The sequence below is a fragment of the Ruditapes philippinarum genome, unplaced genomic scaffold (assembly GCF_026571515.1).
Source record: "Ruditapes philippinarum isolate M1 unplaced genomic scaffold, ASM2657151v2 ctg935_1_1_1_1, whole genome shotgun sequence".
NCBI lineage: Eukaryota > Metazoa > Mollusca > Bivalvia > Venerida > Veneridae > Ruditapes > Ruditapes philippinarum.
Window position 1 is genome coordinate 12531 of NW_026855136.1, and position 22308 is coordinate 34838.

A 22308-nucleotide genomic window follows, 5' to 3' on the forward strand; every position below is an offset into this window, starting at 1 on the left:
AGTTTAAGATAATTTGTGAATAACTAGCGAACGAAATAATATAAGCAAAACGTAAACTGAAAAATTAAATGACTTCTGTTATAATGTATTTTTTCGCATTTAAATCAATATTTCCGGTGTCTGTTTACATTTTTCAAAGGTCATTACATGTATAATATTTAATCTGCTGTTTAATATAGTAACAAGTTATCTATCATAAAACATGTACATGTATATTTAAACTAATATAAACGTTGATCAGTGTAAACTATTATCATCTGTACGTTATGGTTAAATAATTTTACGTATGTTAATGTTGTGTTAAAAAGAAATCAGTGTTTTTAAATTTGTAACATTCCATAATTTGTGAAGTGTTATGTGATACCTTATAAGTGGATAACTACTTGTAACTTAAGGCAGCAGGTTTTGATTGTATGTGTATTTTAATGTTTCTAAATCTTTTAACTTTGTTTTCTATATACACTGACGACCATTGTTTTTCTCCTCTTATTTGAGTTTTATTTAACTGTTTTTATTTACAAATACATGTATAAGTTATTTGAGTTTTATCTAATTGTATTTTATGGAAAAAGACCATGTATAAGTGTTTCCACAATTAACATGACTTAAGAATATGTACCGGTATTTACTGCAAGGAACACTTGTGATACTAACCATAGTCTAATTTAGAAATATAATTATGTCAACAAGAATATCTGCTGACTTTCATATATCTCGATACTATGGTGGCTGATTTGTGCCATTCGTGTTTTCGCAAGCAAAAAGTCGATGTCCGCGTCCAGCCGTAATATTTCTTAAATCTTGCTCAGCGCCCCCGCGGAGCGACGTTTGATTTATTAAATATCTCCCCGCTAATTATTGTGTTTTCGCTCCCATAAACACTCAGTATTTATATGCAGTTTTGATGACAAAAACAAAAAAAGTTTTCGCCACATAGAAAAGGGTCTTAAAACGTAATCTGTTGTTGTTTTTGCATTTTTTTCCCGGCCGAAGGCCGATCTGTTTTCAGTTTGATCTGTAAAATTTACATGGAAGAATTTAATTTCCATTACAAAATGAAATCTGGGAATCGAAATAGCCACTCTAAAATAATATGTAATGGATAGTACGAAACTAAAATGTAAAATTATTAAATAAAATGTAAAGGATGTTCAAAAATAAAATGTATAGGACAGTTCTTTAACTTTCTAGTTAAAATGTTCAGATATTTAAACATGTTTAACAATACTTCTTGCTTTCTGATCTCATTACATTTTCTAGTGAACAGTTTATTTTACGTAAGTGAACAGTTTATGTTATGTAAGAACTTACTGAGTTCATTGTACACAAGATCTAAGTTTTTTGTTCAAATTAATGAGCAAAATATCAGAACGTATCAGATACCTTTAATTTATGATGTTCAATAAGTGTCTAATATATTAGATGATAACTGATGTGTTCAATTGATATAATGTTTATAATACTTTTGCATATTAATCAAGTACATGTATTTATAAAAAAAAATAATTGCCTTACCGACAACGTACGTAGATGTTGGTGTTAGAAATTTAGTTAACTTACCAAAACACGACAGGTTTGTTTAGAAACACATGCATCTTAAAGTGGTCCATTTTTCAAGATTAATAACCCTTCAAGAAATTATAACCTTATTATGCTAGCTATGCTAACATATCTATATGACTTTGCATGGAAAACTAAGAACTAACATAATATCTATTATGCAAGTTAACCAGTTTTACTTCGGCCGAGCATTTTTTAAAGGTATTCGTTGTTTGCTTTTCAAATATTTCCCCTTAACGCCCCTAATCATCAAATATACTACAAGACACAGGACTCGCATTCCCAATTCTGCTAATATGTCAGATCAAATAATGTATTATTTACAGCATGCCTTATTTATAACTACGTAAAAAGCAAATGACATAATTATCATTTTATCAAAAGTAAATAATGAAAAAGAAAAGAAAGTCAATTTTTAAAAACTTTTACAAGGGTGTTTAACTTCAGTGTTCTCTTTTTATTACCACAGCTGCTCTAACATACCAACATAATGTCACGGCGAGTCCGAGATTATGTGGTTTTGGTTACCGGAAGTTCAGGCTTTCTCGGGCAGCATATGGTTGGGTTGTTGCACAATTACACTGATCACGTGACAGAGATACGAGTTCTGGATACACAACCATACATCAACAATACGGGTATTTTATGAATAGTCAGAACTGAAAGAATGCATGATAATTTTATGAGCTACTTATTTATGTAATGTACGTTAATCATATACGGCTTTCTATTTGTACGTTCTCAGGGACAATGACTACAGATTGTCTTGGGGTTAAGTGTTGATCTCATATGTAGGAGAGCGCAGGTTCGATCCACGCCGAGTCATACCTAAGAAAATTCAAAATATCCTACTAGTATCTTCCTTGCTTAGCGCTTTATATCGGGGTTTGTTTGAAGAGTTTTTAATCCGGCGTCAATTTTATATAATTTTGATTAATGTCTAAGCAAACCGCCTGTTTTACATTGTTTTTTGTTTCATAGAGTATGAAGCTAAGAAGCCAATGAGACAATACGTTGGAAGTATTCTGGATCTGGAATTCATGACAGAGGCATGTAAAGGTGTCGACTGTGTGATACACCTAGCAAGTCTTATTGATATTACATTGTTTGCTGACTTTGAGCGAAGCTATAAAATCAACGTAGAAGGTATTAAGAAAATTTTGTTTTTCATTATTACATGGTGACTGCTTTTTTCATTGTAAGTTTCGAAAAAAAACAACCTGAAGTTGAAATTTCTTTTTAGATTTGTTAACGCATTGTGTTTGAATGCTGTCTTCCTTTTACCTTCTTCAACTTGTGCTCCTTGTTCAGCTGTTATCGCATTAATATGTCCGCCTCATATAATTACCACAATTACAGAGTTACTCATAATACATATCTATGAAAGTTATTTCTTTAAGGACATCACTTACTTTTTTATCATTTTCATCAATCAATAATTATTATTATTAATGAAACTCGTATATTAAATATACTCCAACTTACACATTTATTATTTCAAACAGTACCTCTACTTATTAACCAAATGCTATGTAACTTTCCATTTATAGGTACGAAAACAGTGATAGAGGCTTGTAAGAGGTCAGGTGTAAAGCGTTTACTATACTGTAGCTCGGCCGGTGTAATATTAGGATATGACGACATTGTAGATGGCACGGAGGACGATTTATCATATCCTACAGAACATATGTTCTCTGTTTATGGTAAAACCAAGCAACAGGCGGAACAACTTGTATTAAAAGCAAATGGTACTATATGTAGCAATCTTACCTTTTTAGTTTCTTGTGACTTATTTGAGCACATTGTGTAACAAATATGGCCCCTGAAATAATGCACGGAAGGGCACTGGATGTCTTCCTCCATCAGTAAAGCTGAAACGTCGTCATATTACTTATATTATGTCGGTGTGACGTAAAGCCCAATTAATCAAACAAACAAACAAATATGGCCCGTTTTGCTTTACCATGCTTACCATATGCGCATGCATCGATCTTGGATTGATATTTCTTTTGTAAAAGCTGATCCTTTCTTTACCAATCTGAATTCATAATGTGTTCATATAATATTGGATGAGTTCACTAAAGAATGCATACAGCACAAATTTGCTGGGAAACGGATGCAATTCTTGTATTATAGTTATAAGACTCCTTGTCCTTTCTCATGAGTTTTAGATTGATGCTTCATTTATTCAGCACAAAACATATGGACATACTGACATTGTACAAATACATAACCTAATACAGTTGACTCTCAATAAGTCAAAATCGCTTTACTCAAAATTCCGCGTTAGTCGAAGAATTTCTAAAGTCCCGTCAAATTTCCTTCTTTATCTTTGTATTTTAACTCCGCTTAGGTCAAATTTTGACTTACCGAGACTCCTGTTTAGTCGAAAAGAAAAGTTGGTCCCGTCAATTAAAGTCCAACATATTTTCATCTCAATTAGTCGAAGTGTGAAAACAGCCGACTGATCAAAGGTCGGCGACATCACGTTGAGATGTTGTCACTCGTGATTCACACGTTTCATAGTAATTTTAATTGCCGGTCATCATGTATTATTAGCACGTCGTGAAAGTGGCTTTAATCGGTTACAGGACTTAATTGGTTTTAACAGTTAGATAAGTAAATTAAGATTTAATTAATTTAATTGTACCAGCCTAGGTATTGATTTATGTTTTCAACGTAAATGACATTTTTATAATTAATTTTCCGTCATATTGCATACATTAATATGTACTTCCGGTTCACGATAGTTGCTACTTTCGTTTTCGTCCGATGATCAATTTACTATAAACATTAGATATATTGTTGTTGAAAAGATGTGTTATTGTGCTTTTATTGTAATGAATTATCATGAGTGCGTATTAAAAGCATGTGAATTACTGATGAATACTGACAAACTTGCATTTATGTCATTGCTACGAATGCTTGTGTTTATATTTCACTATTAATATACATGTATTAAATTTTGAATACTATATTTTTGTTCATTTAAAAATTTGTATTTGTAAGTGATTTACAGTCATTTCAACGGTTAAATATTGCAGCATTGCCGCTATCAACAATAACAAACCTACTTCTTTGCACATTCAATCAGGTACATGTATATACATGTACGAATGTCAACGTAATGGCGGCAGATCCACGTTACTCGAATTCCGTTTCTCTCGAAGTAAAATGCCCAGTCCCCTGAATTTCGAATTATCGAGAGTCAACTGTAGTATAATTTACTGTGTGAACGAAAAATAATCTAGACTTATAAAATGATATTTATCAAAAGAGATTCTAATTTTATGTTTGAGGTTGTGGTGTGTGAAGGTATGTTACATATTTATGTGTTTTGTTCTATGAAATAAGTATTAACACTTTTTTTACATTTTATTCCAGATGAGACATTGCAAACAGTTGCTATTAGGCCTTCTGCAATATATGGAGACTTGGACTGGAGAACATTTGGTCAAATGTATGGTAATTCATTTACAAAGGCTACTGGATACTATATACATGTTGATTTTTCCTTTAAGAAATGTGATTGGGTTTATGTTGGTAACGTAGCTTGGTCGTTTATACAAGCAGATAACGCTCTACGTGACAACAAGAATCCTGATGCCGCTGGTCAAAGCTATTTTATCATTGATGATACACCCATAATGGGTCGACAGAATGCGTTGTTTGAAATGGTGAAAGACAGTGGTCTACGATGTTTTATTCTTTCGCCGCCAATGTGGTTGCAAGTACAACTGATGCGAGTAATACTCTGTGTATTAACATTTCTGTCGTTGTTTTGGAAGGTGGATTTCCCTTTAGGTAAATGGATCGTTCGTATGAGAAATAAGACTTGGCTTTTAAGTAGAAAGAAAGCAGAGAGAATTCTAGGGTATAAGCCATTGTTTAAACACGACGAAGTGAAGAAAAGAGTTACAAAATTTATTAAGTCTATTTCAAGGTGATACATCTCTTGCAATTTATGTGCAAATTTATGTGCAATAGGATGAATAATTAACAATGTATATAATACAATGTATTATATTTTTTTTCAAAATTTGACAGCCATGTTTTATATGCGAATAATTCATTGTTCGAATTCACATATTGAAACAAATAAAATGAAAAATATGTATATAAAAATTATCAAAATTATGAAATTAATAAAATATGCTAGAAATGAAACACACTATCTATGAACTTATGTTTCATATACATGTTACTAAAAAATTAAAGATCAGTTTGTGAAAACTACAAAAAATGGTTTGTTAAAGATTTGAACTTGCAACTTCATGGTTACAATTCCGCCGTACTTACCACTGGGCCGTGTGATTACAGTATCAAAATCTATACCATCACTTTAATCCTTAATAAGCCACCCTTATTAGAAAAGGTACATCAAGGGGTTGCCAGAAGGGTTTCGGGGGTTTGAAGGGTGGCGGCAGCCCCCTCCCCTCATCGCCAAGAAATTGCCTCAGGTTGACTGTAAGGTAACATGCAACCAACGCTGAAACCCTTTTTAACTTTAATCTCAACCCCACTTTAAAATTTCAGTTTTGGGGAATGAAAAAAAACCCAGTGCAAAATTTTGGGATTTTTGGAAAATTTTGAGCCAAAACCCCTTTGTCAGGGAAACGGGAAAATTTAAAATTTTGGGAGCTTTGTTTGTTAAAAGGGCCCTATGACCCCATCAACATGTCCCCAAAGTTTCATCATTTTTTGAAGCTTTTTTTCATATTTTCCCCGTAGAAATTTTAAAACATGAACAGGAGGTTTTTTCAATAAAAAGGGCCAAATTTTTAAACAATATGCTCACGCATTTAAACCCTTTTAAATTCGAAAATATTTACGAATTTTAAGGTTTTTTGTTGTCACGTAGTCTATATTGTTGACGATGCAAAAAACCCTTTAACAACTCTACTTTCAAAAATAAAAATTTAAAACAAAAAATGGGGTTATAAAATATTCTTTTAAAAAGGGGCAAAAGGGTTTATAAACATAATGTTTGCTTTGTAAGTAATGTTTAAAGTCTAATGAAGTAATATACAATGCACCCTCTTTACCACAATCTGAACATTTAATGTAATTTTGTATGCGTGTGAATTGTTCCTTACATTCTCACTGAATACTTATTAAGTAAATGGTTATAATATAGATGTTATCATTAATGACAATTGTCTTCATCACTAGGTTGACTGATACCAAAAAGCAATTTATGGGCTGCACTAACAGGGTGATAATCACGAGTATTCATAAATAACGTAAGCCTCTGTTTTATATATAATGGGCATTCAAAAAATTAATGGTCTGCGTCTTCTGAATAAAAATCGCATTCACAATTTGAATAGGGCGTCGAACGTATAGTGGTACGATACTTTTTTAAGCGAGGCGAAATGGTGCGATACGGCATAATGGCGGCTTTTAAGACGGGGTAAACACTTTGTCAGAGTAAATATTAAAATAAAAAAGTTTTGACTTTTAAAAAATTTAAAAAAAAATTTTGTTTTTAAAAATTAAAATTTGTGGGGCTCCTAAACCTTAAAAATGAAAATTTTCCTCGAAATCATAGAAGATAGGTCAAATAGTAAATAGTTTTTTAAATTTTGAAAAATTAAATAAATTTCCCCCCTTTATTTTGGTCCTTTGAAAAAGGTTCATAAAATTTTAAAATTAAATATCCGTGAATTTTGTCGTTTTTCCAAAATTTTTTTTAACTTGAAAACTTATGAAATTTTACTTAAAAAAATTTTAAAAAGGTGAAAAAGGAAAAATTTAAACTTCTTTTGCTAAAAATTTACATTTTAAAAATTTAAAATTTTTGTTTGGGTAAAAAGGAAAATTTAAAATTTTTTAACGATATATTTGGGGGTTTGCGACAGGGATAAAACCGATGAAGGCCAAAATTTTTTTGTAAAAAGTGCTAAAAAAACCCAAAATTTTTTTAAAACCAAATTAAAACCAAAAACTAATCTGTTTTCTTTTTTTTGGGAAAAAAAGGAAAGGGGTGGGGGTGGGTAAAAATTTAAACTAAACCCCAAAATTTTCCCTAATACTTTGAATACCAATTTTTTATTTATTTTTTGAAAAATTATCTCCCTTTTCAAAAATTTTTTACTTAAAAAATTTTTTTCCAAAAAACCCTTTAATATAAAATAAAAAATTTTTAGGGTTTAAAACGTACCGAAACCCTTGGGAAAAATCGGTAGAAACAAAATTTTATCTTTAAAGGAACCCCAAAAGGGAATTTTTCCAGATTTTTGTCAAAAAAAAATCCTTTGGACATTTAAAAAAAAAAATAAAGGGCAGGTGTTTTTGTTTGTTCCCCGGCCCCCAAAAAATTACTTGGAAAAAAATTCCCAGTGGTCTTTAAAAGGAAATAAGAAATGGGGGTTTTCAAACACGTTGTTTTTTGGTTAAAAATATTTAAATTAAAAAAAATTTTTCCACCGCTCTTTTAAAAAAAATTAAAAAAAAAATTAAAAACCCCTAAACAACCCAAACCCCTTAACCAAAAAGCCAAAATAAAAACAAAAAGTTAAAAACCCATTTTTTTTTGAAAACCCTTTGACTTAATTTTTTGAAAATTTTTTTAAAAAAAATTTTTTTTGTAGGGAATAAAAATTTAAAACCCCCGTTTTTTAAAAAATTTTAGGCAAAATTTTTACAAAATATTTTTTAAAAAAACCCAAATTTCCCAAAAACCCGAAATTTTTTTGAAATTTTGTTTTTTACGTTTATTTAAAAAAACCCGGGTTGGCGTTCCCCTCTTGCTCCTGAAAAATTGATTTTCTAAAACTCTTTAAAAATTTAAAACTTAAAAAAAGCAAAAATTTTAAAATAGCTTTCCCTTAAACCGAAACATTACTTTTATTTTGCCGTTACGAAACTAAAAGGCGCGAGTTTGAAATGAAAAAAGAAATTTTTTTCCCTTTTAAACCCCCTCAGGGGTTTTCAAAACGTTCTCGAATCCCGGGCCCATGAAATGAAAAAATTCTTTTTAAAAAAATTTTAATTTCACTTTCCGCATTTTGGGTTTTTAATTGGAAACCTTTGTTTTTTTTTTAAGGGTTTTTTGGGTTTTTTTAAAATGAAAAAATTTTTTTGATTAGAAACGCTTATTTGCCAGAGATATTCATTTCCCCCCCTTTTTTTCGCACGAAGCCCCAATTTTAAAAAACAAGGCTTTTAAAAATGTCCCCCTATTAAATTTTCGGGTCTCATTTAAAATTAAAAAAAATAATTTCCCTACCCTTTTTTTCCAAATCTAAACACACGGGGCCTTTAAAATTCATTTTCAAAAATTAGCGAAAGAAAAAACTTTTTTTAAAAAAAAAAAATTTTGGGGTTAATGTTTAGTCGGGTTTTTATGAATTTTTCCTCGAACATCCCGGGGGTTCCAAATTAAGGGGATAAAATTGGGAAAATTTTCCCCCATAAAAATTTTAAAAATTTTTAAATAAGGGAAACCGTGTTTTTTGGAAATTTTTTTTACCCCTTTGGTTTAAACAAAACGATTTTTTTGAATACGTTTAAGACAAGACGTAAATGTTTAAAACCACGTTTAAACATAAAAAATTTTTACCAAAACAGCTCGAAACTTTAAAAAAGGAAGGGGGCGGTTAGGCAAGTTCACTTTTTTAAATTTAAATCCCCAAAAATGGGTTAATAGACTCAATTTTTAAAAAAACCTAGTCCTGAAAATTTTTGAAAAGTATTTTTTTTGTGATAAAAAAATACATTTCAAAAGGGGAATTTAAAAAAACCCTTTTTTCTAAAAATTTTAAAAAATCCCAAAAACCCTAAAAAAAAACCCTGTTCCCTTTTTTTTCAAAATCTATTTTATTGTAAAAAAATTATGAAATAAACAAAAGGTACGACTAAAAAAATAGAAAAAAAAAAACAATGTAAAAAATTTTTTAAAACACGAAAAAAATTTTTGATAAAATTTTTGTTTTATTTGTTGGGAAAAAACCCCAATAAATTTCCCTTAAATTTCCCCCTTTTTCACCTTTTTTCTGTGAAAATTTAAAGGGGAGAAAAAAATTTTTTTCAAAATTTTCCAAATTTTAAAAACTTTTTACCCAAAAAAAATTGGGGTTTTTAACAAAAATTAAAGGAAAATTTTTCAATTTTTTGAAAAAAAAAATTTGGTTTTTTTTTACCAAAGATAATCGTTTTTTTAATATCGCAAATAAATTTCCCCCTTTTAAAATTGTTTTTTTATTAGTAACCTTTTAAAACCAATTTTTTTAAAATAAATGTTTTTATCAAGCCTAAAAAACCCTGTTAACTTTAATTTAAAACCCCTGTTCCTTTTGGTTCCCCTTTGGAAAATTTTTAAAAAATTTTGGTTATTTTCTTTAATTTTTTTTTAATTAAAATTTTGAACAAAAAAAGAAAAAAAGGGGGGGTGCGAAAAATTTGAAAAACACTTTCCCCCCCATGGGAAGGGAAATTTAAGGTTTTTTTAATGAATAAAACCGCAAAAACCCTTTCATTCTTTTTAAAATTTTTGCTCGCTTTTTGAAAAAAATTTCCTTAAAAAAATAAAAAGTACCAAAAAATTTTCCTTTTTGGGAAAGGAAAATTTAAAACATTTGTAGTTAAAAAAATATTTGAAAAATTTTTTAAAATTTTTAAAAATTTTTAAAATCTATTTTTCTTTTAACATTTTAAAAAAGTCAAAAAGGGGGTTGGAAAATTAAAAAATTTTCCTTAAGGGAAAAAAATTTTCCCTGCCCATTTTTTTATAAAAAAAATTTTTGTTTAAAAATTCGAAATTTTAAAAAAGCCATAAAAACCTTTGGGGGATCATTTTTTTTGAAAAAAATCCCAATTTTTTTTGGGAAAACTTTTTAAAACCTTTTTTTTAAAAACCATTTTTTTCAACTTTTTAAACTTTTTGGGTTTTTTTAAACCCCCCTGTAAAAAAAAAAAAAAGGAAAAATTAAATCTTTAAAAAAAAAATTAAAAAGAAAAAAATGGAAAAATTAAAAGTTTTGATGAAAAAATTTAATTTTTTTCCTGGTGGAAATTTTTAAAAAATATAAAAAATAAAAATTTAAAAATGAAATTTAAAAAAAAGAAAAAATTAAAAAATTTCGATAAATAGTTTGAAATTGGCGAAATTTCCCCCAAAGACAAAAACGAGGGCCCTTAAAAACTTCTTAAAATTTCCAAATACTTTAAATCATTCCGTTTAGATTTAGTTGAGGAAAAACGGGTTTAAAAAAATTTTTAATTTTTAAAAATAAAAAAAAATTTTTTCAAAAACTTCTTTGTTTTTTGAAAAAAGTAAATTTTCTTAAATAAAAACAGATAAATACAAATTAAATTGAGTATACTTGTATATAAAAAATTTTAGAAAATTTTTGAAAAAAATTAACTCTGTTAAAAATCAAAAAATTCCAGGGGGAAATTAAATTTTAAGCCAAAAAATTTGCAACAGGGCACGCATACTCCTACTAAATTTTTTTTAAACCCTTTTTAAAACAAATATAACGGCCCATTTTCTTAAATTTTTTTTTGAATAAATCAAAAAAAAAAAAAAAAAAAAAAAAAAACAAAAAAAATTAACTAAAAAATTAAAAAAATTTATTTTGGGCATTTTTTTTTAATTTAAAAATTTATATTTACAACCCTTGAAGGATACCTACTTTTTCCCTTTTAAACTTTTTATGTTTTTAGCTTTTTAAAAATTAAAAAAAAATTTAAAATTCAAAAAATATTTTTAAAAAGCATTCAAAAAAAGCTGGTTTTTGGTAAATTTTTTGCAAAAAATTGTTTCCCATATTCCCTTAAGGAAACAAATTTTATGTTCCCCAAATTATTTTTTAAAATTTTTGAGTTTTTATATAAATTAAATGTAAGTCAAAACATAATTTTACAGAAGTTTTGATAAACAACTATAAAACTTTCTTTTAGAATTAAACCATTAAGCAAAAAATTTTTGCTTTATTTCAGGAGATAATCCCCCTATTATAATAAATATCCCTGATGCAACATTACAATTGTCATTTCTCAAAACGGATAATTAACTTTTCCGGGTTTTGATTTTAAGCAAAATAATTTTAGCTTTGGGTTTCATTTTTTGAAAATTGGTATTTGCTTTTTTTGATAGAAAACTGACTTTTTACTATAATGTTGTTGATGTACGTATTCGAAATTTATTAATATATATAATTATAGAAGGTAACCAATTAAAAACAAAATGCATTTTTTAATAGCATTGTTTAATAAGAGTTTAAAGTCTTCCCGGGAATTAGCTCGTTAATTTTTTGCAAAGCATATATTTTAAAGGGGACAGATGTTTCTTCTTCCCAATTTTTGATATATATTATATAAAACACATTTATTTTTTTTGTTTATCTTTATTTAAGTCCATTATATTAGCCTTTTTGTTTTTAAAAAAATGATCTTTTTTAGCAAGTGTTTTGGAAATATTCTTTTGGGAATAAAAAAGCTCCTACATAATGTTATATTGATGTAAAAAATTGGGAAAAAGGGGCTTGTTACTAAAAATTCCAGCTTTTATTTTTTTTGCGGGGATATTGTTTTTCAGCTAAATTATTTTAGTTTCCGGGTTAAATTCATTGCAAATCATCTTGTGTTTTTTGTAAAAATAGAAACCTACTAATTTATATTTGGTAAAAAACATTTTTTATAAATCTTTTTAAAAAATTTTTTTGCATTATTATTTACGGGAATATTAAATTTAGCAAAAATTTTTTTTTCTCCCGATTACATTTTTTAAATCAAAATTTGTGTTCTTGTGGGATTTAAATACCCTTTACCTTTAATTTTGTTGTATAAAGTTTTCAATAATTTTTTTGGGCCCATTTTTACAAATAGTTTTTTGTAAAAATTATTAAAATACATTATATTTTAAAAAACAAAAAAACATTTTTAGCTTTTATTTATTTTTAATTTTCAATCTTGTTCCGTTTATAGGACATAAATTCTTATAAAATTCTATTTAAGTGTAACATTATTTTTAAATTTTTTAATTTTTCCATTGTTTTTTTAAAAATTTTTTTATCAGCAGACTGTGAGGGTTTAAAATCTAATTTTACCCTGGTCTTTTTATGAAAAAATTAAAAATTTTAACATTTTTTTTTTTAAAGACGGATTGCCCCCCAGCTCTTTTGCGTTTAATATATGGCTTATAACAATGAAATATATTAATAAAAAAAAAAAAGAATAAAATTTAAAAAAATAAAAAATGAATAAATAAAAATAAACCATAAAGAACAATAAAAAAAAAAAATTTTTAAAAAATTAAATAATTGATAATAAATAAACCCAAGACGGCGGGGCGCTAAAATTAAAAAAATCTTAAAAAATAAATCCCCTTTTTTACTTGTAATAACCCACATATGATTATGTAGAAAAAATTTGGTTTTTAAAATTAATGTCAAATTTTATGTTTCGCGTCAGCCTTATACATTTTTTCCTAGCAGAATTTGGGGGAACAAAATTTTTTTTAAATAGAAAAATTTTCTATTTTCCCCAAAAATAAAAAAATTTTATTTTTTTGGGAAAAGGTATTTCAAAATTTATGGTTAAAATTGGGTTTAAACCCGCTGTTTTCGTGATTTCCTTTGAACGTATTTGATTTTTTTTTAAATTTAAAAAAAATTCCTTTAAAAAAATTTTTTAATTTAAAATAAACCAAAAAAAAAATAAAATTAAAAATTTTTATTTTTTCCCGGGGTATTTTTATTTTTTTGAAATTAAAATGGGGGGGTTTTGAAAAAATTTTAATAGTTAAAAATAAAAACCGCTGTAAATTATGAAAAATTTATGGGATCCTTTACAAAAATTTATTTTTTTAAAAGGGAAAATCATTTTTTGTAAAACAAAAATTTTCTTTTACCTAAATTTCCCCTTTTTTTATTAGATATTTTTTTTAATCCCGCCTGAAACCCTTTTTACTTCAATACAATTTTCTACCCACATACAAATATAAATGCAGAGGAATATATACCTCTTGAAAAAAATCTATGTTTTTTTTTAAGAAGAAAAAAGGACTCGTTCTCTCCAAAATTTTTTTTAAAAAGGAGCCTTGAAGAAAATCTACAAACTTTTCTTTTTCAATACTTGTAAATTAAAAAAATTAGGAAGTACGAGGGTTTTAACCCCAAAAACATTTAAAAAAGGAAAATTCCAAACCCAAAGGGGAAAATTAGTTTTTAAAGGAAGGGGAAAAACCAAACGTTACCACAAAAATCTGAAGGATGGAAACAAATTTTGGGTGTTTTTTTACATTCCTGTACTGGGTACACAAAGATAACCCAATAACGATCTCTATAACAAAAAAAACTGGGTATAAAAAAAAAATTGACTTTCCAAAATATTTCAATTTTTAACATTTTTTGAATGTGAACCAAATTTTTACATCTTTTATATAAGTACATATAAAATACATTTAGGGACCCTTTAAGGGCTTTTACAATTTTTCATATCATTAATTTCAATAACATTTGGAAACTTTCCCGGATTTTTAAATGATTTGTGAAAACTTGTTTAACGGGATATTTGGGGGGTATGGTAAAAAAGTAGACAAATTTATTTAGACATACGTTTAAAAGACGAAAGGGAAAATTAAAATTTAACCCCACTTTTTAAAACTGACAAACAAACTTTTTAAGGACTTTATTGTAATAATAACAATTTGGGAAATATCAAAAATGAAATTTTTTTTTATAATAATTTTTGTTGGAATTTTTTATTGCGAATCCCGGGAAAAAAGTTCAATTTCAACAAAAAACATGCAAAATCTGGGTTTAATTTTAAACCCTAATAATTTTTATTTTTTTCTTTTTATTAAAACACTGGGCTTTTATTTGTTTTACTAATTTTAAAATTTTTTAATTTTCAATAAAAATTAAACAGGACTAGTTTATGTATTTTATCAATATTTGGGGGTTCCCAAAATTAGATTTGGGATTTTACTTTTAAACTCTAGCAAAAAATGATAAACAAATTTCAATAATTTCATAAACACTGTTTTATAAATTTTCAACGAACCCCTGCAATGGGTTTGTTTAAAAAGTAATCGGTATCACGTAGTCCGCGTAGTTTTTAAAAACCCGTGTTAATTTAAAACCAAAATGTAAAAAAAATTTTTGGGTTTATTTTTTTAGGCATTTAAAAAGGTCCCCTTTTTTAGACTTATCAATCCCGTTACATACCCTTTTAAACCCCTTTTTAAAAAATTATATTTTATTTTAAATTTATAATACCCGAATTTTTTGAGATGGTAACTATTTTGAACAAGTTTTTCCAAAACCCCAGGTGAATATTAATGTCGAAAAATGTTATTTTTCATAAATTTTTGTTATTTTTTTTATTTAAAAGTTTCTTTTTTAAAAATTTAAAAACTAAAAATTTTTTATTTTTAAAACATTTTTTTGGGAAAATTTAAAAGTGGTTGTTTTGTTACGACAACATTTAAACTTTTTGTAAAGTATTTTTATAAATTAGCGTAATATATATCACAATTTTAACAATTACATTTTTGCGCTTTTAAAATTCCATTTAAAATTTACTATGTATATAAGACTAAAATTTTTCTATAAAAACATTTTCCCAATTTTCAGCATTTTTGTGTAAGTTAAATATGTGATGCTAGAATGAAAGATATAAAAAATTTTTTTTTGGAAAATTTATATAATTTGACAACATTGTAAGATTTTTTGATTTAAAGATTTCCCCGGGTTTAAAAGATTTTAAAACTAATAGAGGGGAATATTAATTAAAGATTTAGACAAAACCCAGTTTTCGGGCACAAGTTTAAAATATTTGGGGTGTATGTTAACTACGTGTATGGGGGTTTTTTAAATATAAAATTTTAATGTATAAAATTTAATTTTAAAAATTACCTTATATTTATTCATTACCCTTTTAAATATGTTTTTTTTTAAAACAATCCCTGTTTTAGGGTACCTAGTTTTAAATATTGGATGTAATTTTTCTACATGTATGGGTTTTTAAAAAAAAATTATAATTATACATTTAAATTTTAAAAATTTCCTTTTATTTTATTTTTAATCTTTGCCCCCATTTTACCCTTTTCAAAATGTTTTTATAAAAAAACCTGTTTTAGAAAAACTTTGTTTAAAATATTGGGGGGTATGTTAACTATGTAGTGCCCAAAAAGGTAAATTTAACTTATAAATTTGAATTAAAAAAAACTTTAAAATTTTTTTAATTTTTTTTCAAAATTGCATTTATTTAAAATAATAAAATGTCTTGATAAATTTTAAACCCAGTTTGGACACTAGTTCAACAAATTGAAGTTATGTTTAAATATGTATCGCTTAAATGTTTAAAATTTTAGCTTTTTATATTGAATTTAAAATTTTTCAATATAACAAATAAAATTTTTTTGTATTTTAACACACAAGAGTCATCAATTTAAATATGTATTTCTAACACATTAATCAAACTTTATTTTTTTAAATTTAAAGTTTTCTTATGAAAAGTTTTGGATAAAAATTTTTAAGCATTTTATAAGATGAATGAGATGAAAATAAATAAAAAATCTGTTTATAGTGACACTAAAATTTTTAAATTTATTGCTTTTTTATTTTTTTTTTATTTTTTTTTTTTTTTTTTTTAAAAAATAAAATTTACATGTTAAACATTCGATTAAAAATTTAAATTTTAAATTAACGTGGTTTCCAAAATTTTAAATAGGCTGCATTTTAAAAAAAAAAATTTTAAATTAAAAAAATTAAAAAAAGTGACAAAAAAAAAAAAAAAAAAAGGGAGACAAAAATGTTTTTTTTATGGTTATGAGGAAATTTCAATCACGCGTTCATTTTTGTTTTTTAAATTGGGAATTGTAACTTTATGTCACAAATTTAAAAATTTTCGCTTTTTTTCCGTTTTCGTTGCTGTTTTTTACGGGCCCCTCGTTTTCCCCCTTTGGGTTGGGCATTTGGTGGTTTTTGTTTCCAAACCCTTTGGGGTCAAAACTATATAACGTTTGCCCAATTTTTTCTATAAAGAAAGCGGTTTGAAGATTCTGGTTTAAACTTTTTTATATATAATTTTATTTTTAGAAAAATAAAGACGTCTGGGTCTCCCAAAATTAAACAACGAATTTTTGTTTTGTATTAATTCTACTGAATATGAACCCCCAAAAAATTTAAAAAGGGGGAACATTTTTACCGTGGAATAGTAAAACATTTAAAAACGTAATTTTTATCCCCCATAAAAAATTTGGGTTTTTTGTTTTATTAGTAACCATCACCCAATTTTTTTTAAGAATGTATATCAAACCCCATTTCTGTAAAAAGTTAAAAATTTAAACTGTTCCATGTGTCTGGAATTTACAAAAATGTATTTTTTCTTATGGGGCTGACCAAAACAGAGGAGGGGCGCAAATTGTACACTTTTCCCCAAGGGAAGGGAGATTTAAATTGAAGAAACCGCAAAACCCTTTCATTCTTTGGGAAAAGCTCGCTATTGAAAAACTTCATACCCGTACCATTTTTTTTGGGAAAAGGAAAAACATTTTGTTAAATAAATGCCCAAAACTTTTTTTTTTTTTTTTTAATTAAATTTATTCTAGTTTTCTTCCCTTTACCTCCCCTTCCACCCACCGGAACTAGAATGAGATAAATAACTTCATTTAACTTGGATATTTTTGTATGTTAATGGAATAGTTTTTGGTAAAGTCTCTATGTACACATTGGACTTTACCCTGTAAAAATTTTCCTTTTGTTTTTTGTTTTTCTTTAATATTTATTGCATAATATTATCAGCCCTACTAACTTGAAGTTAAAGGTTTGTAAAATATTTTTCAAGGATGTAGGGCCCTACATCAAGTGTACAGAACAAGATAAAAGGGGAAACAGGTTTCCAGACTTGTTTTTTCCTGGGCGAGTCGACCACGATTTGAAGAAATATTTTATGAACAGTACTTTATATTATATATACAATATATCTATTTATATATATGTTGGGTGGTTTGTTTTCCCAACTTTATGTCATCTATTATAAAGTTTTTTTTAGGTGGTTTTTGTTGTTCCCAAATTTGTTTCATCTAATTTTTAACGTTTGCTAAAAATTGGGTTTTTTATATGAAAGCGTAAATTTTAAAAATTTTTGGTTTAAACTTTTTATTTATAAACATAATTATTCTTAGACAAAAAGACGGGCTGGGTCTGCCCCGACATTATCAATCGGGAAAAACTGGGTTTTTATTAATTCTACTGAATATTTACACAAAAATTAAAAAGGGGGGGAAAAATGTACCGTGGTAATAGTAAAACATAAAATACATTCTAAATAGTAGATGATTAATCTTTCGTTAGTTTAGAAATTAATAAAAAAATATAACAAAATAATATAAATGGATATAACAAAATAATGCTTGTCAGGAAACATTTAAAACTGCTATAATTGTATAGAAATACAAAAGCATAGATAAATATGTCCTGCACAAAGTATATGTGATTCATTCTTTATGACATCTGATGTCTAAGAAATATAAATGTAAGCATAACGTAAAGTATATAGATTTAAAAGTACACAAAAATGTTTGACTACAATTTCATCATTTAAAATTCTAACTTATCTGATCTTGACTCGTGCTATCAATGTGACCAAACTCAAAGGAAGACACCTTTCCCCATTCAGAAATTGTAAATAAGGTATTTGTATTTTGATCCATGCATACACTGACAATTTTATCCTGATCACTAACTTCTAGCATCTTTTTATATTCCCCACCTCCAGCCTTGATCTGGATCACTTTACTTCCGCAAGCAACGTATACGTTGTTGTACCTATCTGCTGTTATACCAAGTGGGTGAACGACGGCTAGTCTGTTGAACCGAAATATCAGACGTCCTTTCACATCAAATGCTGTCACTGAGCCGTTTCCATTATCTGAGACAAAAAGGATGGTGCCATCAGCATTTGAATTTAAGAATGAGGTTGAAAAAAATGGGCCCCACCCTTTTTTTGTCAATTTTGTATACGGGCCCTTTAAAAATTTACCCTTTTAAAAACAACAAAAAATGTATTTGCCAGGGTTAAATCGTTGGGAAAAAATTTTTTGGGATTTTAAAATGAAATGCTTAAAAACCAAATATCCCAAAGAAAGTGATTCCGAAACAGCACCAAAACGGAGCCAAATGCATTGTGGAATTTTTAAACCCTCTGGTAAAAAAGTTTAAAACCTTTGTTTAAAATGGCAAAGGGGAAGGGAAAAATTTTTCCTTTCGTTTTTTATGTTTAAAATAATCTCCGGGAAATATATGAGTATCATCCATTTTTTTTCCTTTTTGTGACATTTTTTTTTTTTCATTAAGATAAATAATTTTCCAAATTTTAAAAAATTTATTTTAAAAATAAAACCCTTTCCCTAAAATCAACGAAAAGGAAAGCAAATTTTCCCCCCTTTGGGAATAGTTTGCGCATCGGGCTTTTTGTCGAAAGCTTTGCTTGATTTTATCTAAAAGTTTTGTGTTTTTCCCTGGCTGACAAATTGGAACCAAAGAAACAATTGTCCAATTCTTTGTCTTTTAATTGCTGCTGATGTCCAACTTTCGCATCTTTGGTACTTGGTGCTAAATGACTACAGCATGCAGAGCATATCGTTTGTTTGCATTGTTTACAGCTTAGTAACAGCTTCTCAAAATCACTTTTGCATTGATCACATTGTAATATTTCATTGGAACCAATATTTGGATCCTCCTCATAATTTGGTTGAGGAGCTACAGAAGCACAATTTCCCATTATTCAAAGTAAATATAGTTGTGTTGAAACACTCACATTCATATATACACATATATTTTACCTTTTTAAATCAAAAGTTATATAGTTTATTCTATTTCCGTAATCATCTAATGATAAATTCAATCTGCAACAAAGACTTTTTTTAAAAATGTTTTACTTCCTTTTTCTGAAATCTTAAAATAAACTTTAAATATTTTTTCAAAAACAGTTGTGTGCCTATCCCAACTTAGGTATTCAGTTCAAGATAGAGTATGTAATATAACGTAATGGTTTATCTATTGAAATTGTTCAATTTATTCTTTGTTCTTAAAGGTTTAATTGAATAAACAGTATTTGAATTTGGAGAGATAAAGCTTATTGTACAAACATAAAGACTATGATAATTTATATTTATGATATAGATGTCTGTCAGTGATATCTATGAAAATGCACAAATTTTAAATGTATATACAACCATATACAATCATTCGTTAAACCTAACTGTTCTGACTTCTACCTCAAAAATTTATTAATTTAAGCAAAATAAAAGGGAAAAAATTTGGTTTTAAAAAATTTTTATCCAAAAGGATAATGCGAGAAAATTTTTAAATTTGGGTTTTGTTTCTTATATTGTGATTTATAGATCCAAAATAGACTTTTACTGGGGTGAAAATGATAAAGGGCCGGAAAACTGCTAGGGACCGGAAATTGCTAGGAAACAAGTATACCTATAATATAAATAAATAAATAAATAAATAAATAAATAAAAACATACAAGATCAAAAGCCTGTAAAATGTGTTTAGAATATTAGAAAACGCATTAAAAAACTTTAAAAATAAGCGAACACTTAAGAGATATATTTTAGTTTATTTAGCCTCTCCTACTACCAATATATACTCGATTACGCCCCTTAACTATTCATCGCCATTTGCCAGTATGTTAAAAGCTGAAAGAAGTGCGCAGCAGTAACCACAAAATCATGGGTGAGAATCACGCCGTTCGTTTCCCAAACAAACAAGATGGCGGATGTAGCCGAAAAAGAAAGTTTTTCCATTTTTTCTCTGAATTTTGTTATGTTCTAGTGTAAAGATATATATATATATATAAGAACATTCTTCACAGTTTTCCAGGCACACAGGATTTTATTTCATGATGTTATGTCCCCCACTTTACCTGAAATGCGCGTCGAGAGAATTTTCCACCGGTTTGATCGTGATAACGTACGGCTTCCTTCTCTCAAATTCACTGTTTCTTTTACATATATGTATATTAACTGAAACCACTGACTTTAAAAAGTTGTAATGTGTCGTTATCTAAGCATTCATGCCAATTCTGGCTAGAATAAAGGCTATAAATATTAACATCGGAGATTTTCCGGAAATGATAACGTATGGCGCACAAACGTATGGCCCTTTTTTCTGCTTAACATATGGATGTTCTATATAACAGTCAGTTTTGAATAGAAAAGTCATGTTTATCGCTTAGGTCGTTCCAGGCATAACAGGATGTGTAGGACCAAGTAAAGAATCTGAATATTATAGTGTTCGCATAACAATATCTCATTCTGTCACCGGATAGAAATATCCAAACCGAGGGTGCCTGCACACTGGGCTGTAACGAGGCCTGCTGACTTACAGCCCTTGTGCATGTGCCCGAGGGACGGATATTTAAATCTGATATGTAATTACGATTGATATGTTTTCTTACATATCATACTCGAATTTAGAGCGCCAATCCCACCTTTGGTGTTTTGAACATTATTTCAAATAAAGTGTCGTCAAAAGTCTAACTCGATCCAAAGTTTCAAATATCTTTATAAAATTAGAAAATGAACACACCTCTTACTTTCCGAAGTACAAAATGAATAACGATTTTGTATTTTTATTCTGCTATATTTTTAAACCGTTTTTAACGCTTTATTTTGTTAAGTCAACGGTATTTACACGTGTTTTGAGTGAAATAAAAAAAAAATAAGGGCGTTTTAATCTCGCGGAAGAAGAAAATTATTACTTATACTCATGTGTTATATCTGTTAACATAAACGATGATGTTACCATTTAATGACATTACAACAAAAACCTATGGGGTAGTAGCTTTAAAAGTTGTCTTCGTTAACAAAGTATTTTTCGTAAATACTATATATAAGCGTACCGTTATTTCATAAAGATAATGACGTCATCTGAGCGCATGAGCTGTCTGCCTGACTTATTAATTCTCGACTTTTCGCTTGTCGGGGTGGCGGGGCAAAAACACGAATGGCACAAATCGGCCTACATTTGATACAACTCCCATGAAATCAATACCTATACACTCAGTATTTATATGCAGTTTTGATGACAAAAAACGACTTAAGTTTTTGTCACATAGGAACGGGTCAGAAAACGTAATCTGTTGTTGTTGTATTGTTTTCCGGCCAAAGGCCGGTCTGTTTCAGTTTGATCTGTATAATTTACAGATAAGAAGAGTTTTCATTGGTTATTTTAAAATTACAAAATGAAATCTGGGAATCTAATTGGCCACTCTAAAATAATATGTAAAGGATAGTTCTAAACTAAAATGTAACATGATTAAATAAAATGTAAATGATATTCTAAAATAAAATGTATAGGACAGTTCTTTAACTTTCTAGTTAAATTGCTCAGATATTTAAGTTATGTTGAACAATACTTCTTGCATTCAGATATCATTACATTTTCTAGTGAACAGTTTATTTAACGTTAGTAAACAGTTTATTTTATGTAAGTTTATTTTACACAAGATCTAAGTTTTGTCCAAAGTAATGAGAATAAAATCAGAACTTATCAGATACCTTAAATTTATGATGTTCAATATGTGTCTAATATATTAGATGATAGTTAGAAACAATTTTGACGTTAACTTCTTAAAAACAATGTAAAATCAGATATATTTCAAGCAAGTCACATATACTGTCATACCGTATTTTATGCATTGTAAATCTATAAGGAGAAGGCCTTTATAAGCTCAGCTTTTGGACCCAATCCTTTTTCATCATATCATGTTTGTACTGTGTA

The 22308-nt window shown here is 27.8% G+C and overlaps 1 protein-coding gene across 1 annotated transcript; it reads left to right on the plus strand.

The window, feature by feature from the left end:
* The first annotated feature begins 2035 nt into the window (after window positions 1-2035).
* LOC132742229 (3 beta-hydroxysteroid dehydrogenase/Delta 5-->4-isomerase-like) lies at window positions 2036-5796 on the plus strand. Its single transcript, XM_060730565.1, has 4 exons — window positions 2036-2198; window positions 2542-2706; window positions 3111-3308; window positions 4945-5796. The coding sequence occupies exons 1-4, from the start codon at window positions 2051-2053 to the stop codon at window positions 5505-5507; spliced, it is 1074 nt and encodes a 357-aa protein (XP_060586548.1). The 5' UTR covers window positions 2036-2050; the 3' UTR covers window positions 5508-5796.
* Window positions 5797-22308: the final 16512 nt, after the last annotated feature.

Excerpts from the sequence above, each read along its gene's own strand:
- LOC132742229 (XM_060730565.1), top strand. The coding sequence starts at position 2,051 with ATGTCACGGCGAGTCCGAGATTATGTGGTTTTGGTTACCGGAAGTTCA. Across the intron at positions 2,199-2,541 it reads ACCATACATCAACAATACGG|AGTATGAAGCTAAGAAGCCA; the intron begins GTATTTTATGAA and ends TTTGTTTCATAG. Across the intron at positions 3,309-4,944 it reads ACTTGTATTAAAAGCAAATG|ATGAGACATTGCAAACAGTT; the intron begins GTACTATATGTA and ends ATTTTATTCCAG.